This window comes from Bison bison, unplaced genomic scaffold (genome assembly GCF_000754665.1).
Source record: "Bison bison bison isolate TAMUID 2011002044 unplaced genomic scaffold, Bison_UMD1.0 scf7180017864345, whole genome shotgun sequence".
Classification (NCBI taxonomy): Eukaryota; Metazoa; Chordata; class Mammalia; order Artiodactyla; family Bovidae; genus Bison; species Bison bison.
The window spans coordinates 3749144-3753491 of NW_011494917.1; the positions used below are offsets into that span (position 1 = coordinate 3749144).

General features: G+C 42.6%; 1 protein-coding gene across 1 annotated transcript in view; it reads left to right on the top strand.

Annotated features, from left to right (window-relative positions):
* The window catches only part of COG3 (component of oligomeric golgi complex 3), a 61725-nt gene extending 59130 nt beyond the window's left edge, over positions 1-2595 (top strand). The window contains exon 24 of the mRNA XM_010854627.1: positions 639-2595. Within this exon, the coding sequence (XP_010852929.1) occupies positions 639-668 (30 nt within the window). The 3' untranslated portion in view covers positions 669-2595. The remainder of the gene's footprint in view (positions 1-638) is intronic.
* The last annotated feature ends 1753 nt before the right edge of the window (positions 2596-4348 follow it).

The following is a 4348-nucleotide window of genomic DNA, read 5'->3' on the forward strand; positions in this document are numbered from 1 at the left end:
TTGGACTGCAAGGAGATCCAACCAGTCCATTCTGAAGGAGATCAGCCAGGGGATTTCTTTGGAAGGAATGATGCTAAAGCTGAAACTCCAGTACTTTGGCCACCTCATGCGAAGAGTTGACTCATTGGAAAAGACTCTGATGCTGGGAGGGATTGGGGGCAAGAGGAGAAGGGGACGACAGAGGATGAGATGGCTGGATGGCATCACTGACTCGATGGACGTGAGTCTGAGTGAACTCCGGGAGTTGGTGATGGACAGGGAGGCCCGGCGTGCTGCGATTCATGGGGTCACAAAGAGTTGGACACGACTGAGCGACTGAACTGAACTGAACTGAGAGCTACTTCTGTTTTTTGTCAGCGTTGGTGTCTAGTTTTTTTCTGTCTTCCTCATCGGATTCTGAACGAGTTAAGGGTCCAGGTTTGGCCGTACCTCCTCACAGGACCCCACGATGCGCAGTGCCCCAGGGGCTGCTTCGGGAGTCAGACCATCACGGGTCCAGGTTCTACTTTACAGCTGGGTTTATTGGTCTCTTAAAAATTTTAGACTTGCCCTGTTGTTCTGGTTGTGAGAACCTGAACACCTTTTCTCGAGTACGGTATTGCACAGTGGAACTAACACAGCCTTTCTCTGCTTTTCAGCTGAACCTCCTACTGTCCGTTTCTAAATAACTTGGCCCATTGGGCTGTGCGTATAGATGGCCAGCTGGCAGGAACGGGCTGCCAGGTCCAGAGGCTGCAGGACACCGGGGAATTGGACGAGGGACGTCCCCAGAACCACACGGCCGCCGCTCAGGGCTGATCACAGAACGAAATGGAAGCAAAGTGGCAATGATTTGTGTTTCCCTTTTAAAAACATCAAAATGCCAAAGATTAGATAGTCTATGAGCGCTGATAACTGCCTCACTTAAATGGTCACAAGCAGTGTAAGTTTTTAAGGGGAGAAACTTGTGGCGGGCACACAGGGAAATGGTTCTTAAGAAAGATGCGGTGAAAATAGGTTACAGTAAATACCGCAAAGAGCTTTACGGAAATACAGCTAATTAGGAAACTTCTGAGAGTAAGGTTTGTTAGAGCAAGAAACACTGCAGTCCTTTTAACCACTGAGCATTCCACAGTACTATTTTTTTTTTTTTTTTTACTTCCAGAAATGTTATTTCTACACTCTATTTATAATGTCTCTCCTCTCACTTTGAAGTTTAGTTTGGAGTAGATTGGCTGCTTCTGAGACGTCCTGCTTTCCAGGGGATTCAGGGTGTTCTCTTTCTGCGTGTTTGATGTGAGGTAGTTTCAAAATGCAAGGGCCTCGTGTAAGGTCCCAGAACCTGTACTGTGAATGGCTTTGGTACAGAGCATTCAGAGCAGGCCGGGGCTGCAGCCTCCTCGTGGTGGATACATGCGTATCTTTAATGAGAATCTTCATGGTACAGTGGGCAGTGTTTGTGAGGGGGAGGTACCAATTAGGGCATCTTCAGGTTGCCACACTGAGGCGGCCAGGAAGCCTGATGAATAGCAGGTCGCATGCACGATGCTTAGGGTTACCAGCTTTCTGCACATTGCCTTCCATTTCCGTAGTTCTTTGAAAAGCGAGCACTTTTTATGTCCCGAACATTCACAGCGGCTGTGCCGCGTGCCAGCCTTGTGGATCGGCAGCCTGCAACAGCAGAATACAGTTTACTTACAAACTGGTGAAGACCGCCCATGCCTTGAAATGGACTGCCTGATATCAGGGATCATCAGATTAATCACGTACATCTCTTGAGTTTGCCTACAAATACCTGTTTCCTGATTGAATTGGTTTTGCCTCTGATGTTACAGTAAATGTCACCTGCTTTTTGGTTCACAGTGAATTTTGAGTTACTCAGACACTAGTTTAGAGATAGAACGCTAACAAGGGCTCTGGAACGTAGCCAGCAGACCGCACTCTGTGAGACTATATTCTTCATCCACTTCAAGTAGACTCCCGCCACATGCGGACAGTTTACACACCCCGATGTCTGTCATTTTAAAGGGTCACTTGCTTTTCACCTCAGTGTAACTTGGTGATGGATGTTGCTTGATAGACCTTAGTACTCTGTATATTTTGGGAAGGTAGAAGGTAAAGAGGGGCCATATTCATTCTTTGATAGGAAATGAATGAATTAGGAAGATTCTACTCACTTCTACTTACTATTTTAAATATGTGTTTAATGAAATAAACTGTAAAATATCCAGTTTTGTATATTCTATGTACATTTGATTTTTAAATAGCCTTTCCAAAGAAATGAGGGCATGATTATTGTACAGTACTATGGCTGATTTCATTTGATGTACAGAGCAGAGGATGTTCTTCAGGATAAAAATATTTGATGGCACTCATTCTTGTGCTTTGAATCTTTTATTTCTGAAACACTCAAACACCTTACTGAGTAGGTAATAGCGATCCAACCTGTTTGCTAAATGACTGTTTGTTTAAATCTGTACAGTTTAAAGTGTTCACTTATACAAAGAGTGTACATACTTTCAAATAATTAATTTAAAATGCTTTATATTATTTGGCTAGAAATTGCTGTTTTTAATAAATGTGAATTTTTTCAGAAATAAAGATTTTTGCTTCCTACTTTGTCCTCATGAGTGTGTGTGTGGATCCTTTTAAAAGAATTTTTTTAATTAAGATTTTTATTGTTGATTCACACACGGTTGTGAGAAGTCATATAGACCGAGCCTGTGTACCTGGACTGGATTTCTCCCAGTGGTCCATCTTGCAGAACGGTAACACGTATCACAAGCCAATGGTGGTACTCTCCATCAGTGTTACTCCCATTTCCCCCATTTTACTGGTATTGTGTGGGTTCTTTTGGCAAGATGATTATTGTGGAAAGACATTTTTGAAACATTTAATGCCTCATTAATTGAAAGATAATTTTTCTTCATTTGCAAAACCGCCAATTTCCAGAGTACCATCAGCACATATAGTTGTGTTGAACTTTAGCATTATTGAAGTCAGAAGAAAAACAAGCCTTGTATTTTTACAACCCTCTGTCTAAATTCTTCTCTGCTGTTAAGAAGGAACAAAGAGTAGTCAGCCTTAGTTTTTAAAAAGAGGCCGTTTGTCAGAGGAGCCTGCGGGTATTGGTGGTGGGAAGGCTGCTTCTCAGAAAGCAGGAGCTTCATTGCTTCCTCTCGGGAGCACTTTCTTCTAGTGGTGGTTCTTCCCCAGCTTGTCTGTCTGCTCCCCCTCAGCCCCCTGGAAAGGAGGCAGCTGCTGGACACGTGGTAAAGGGGCATCTGTTACATAGTCATCCAATAAATACATATTTGGGATTTTAAAAACCATTCCCAGTTAAAATATGTTCACTATTAGACATTTCTACAGTGTTTGAATTTTAACATAAAATGTGAGTTTGGTAAATGAAACTTGAAAGGTAAACTGCTGTTAAATGTTTGCATATTGCTTCCAGATTTTTTTCTATGTATATTCTAAATAATTTTTCTTACAATATTGGGCTCTTTTACACTTTTTTAATCAGGTGAGTTTTACTTTTTTATTTTGGTTGTGCTATGTGGCTTGCAGAATCTTAGTTCCCTGAACAAGGATTGAACCTGGGCCCTGGCAGTGAAAGCACCTAACAGCTGAACCACCAGGGAATTCCAGTCGGGTAAGGTTTAATTATCAGTTATTAGTGGTGTTTGTTACTGTTCATTCACTGACTCGGGTCCAACTCTTTGTGACCCCAGGAACTGCAGCACGCCAGGCTTCTCTGTCCACCATCTCCCAGAGCTTGCTCAAACTCACGTCCATTGAGTCAGTGATGCCATCCAACCACCTCATCCTCTGTCGTCCCCTTCGCCTCCTGCCCTCAGTGTTTACAGATAGGCATAGTCTCATCTCAGTTTACAGATAAGATCCCTGGGTTGGGAATATCCCCTGGAGAAGGGAAAGGCTACCCACTCCAGTATTCTGGCCTGGAGAATTCCATGGACTGTATAGTCCATGGGGTCAGGTCGCAAAGAGTCAGACATGATTGGGCGACTTTCACGTTCATTTGCTGAACTATTTGAAAGTAAGTTGCAGGCGTCATGACATTTTACCCCTAAATACTTAAGCATCCATCTCCAAACAGTAGGCACAGTCTCCTACATAACCCTAATACCAATATCACACTTCAAAAAATCAGTAGTATCTCCTATGTAGTCCATATTTCACTTTGCTCAGTTGTTACCCAAAATGTTTCATAGCTTTTTCTTACCCAAGTGCTTATGTGTTACTTGGTGGTTACATGTCTTTAGTCTCTTTTAATGTAGAAATTCTTAAGGTTTCTGTTTGCTTGTTTTCATGGCATTGACTTTTTTTTTAATAAATCTATCTCAAG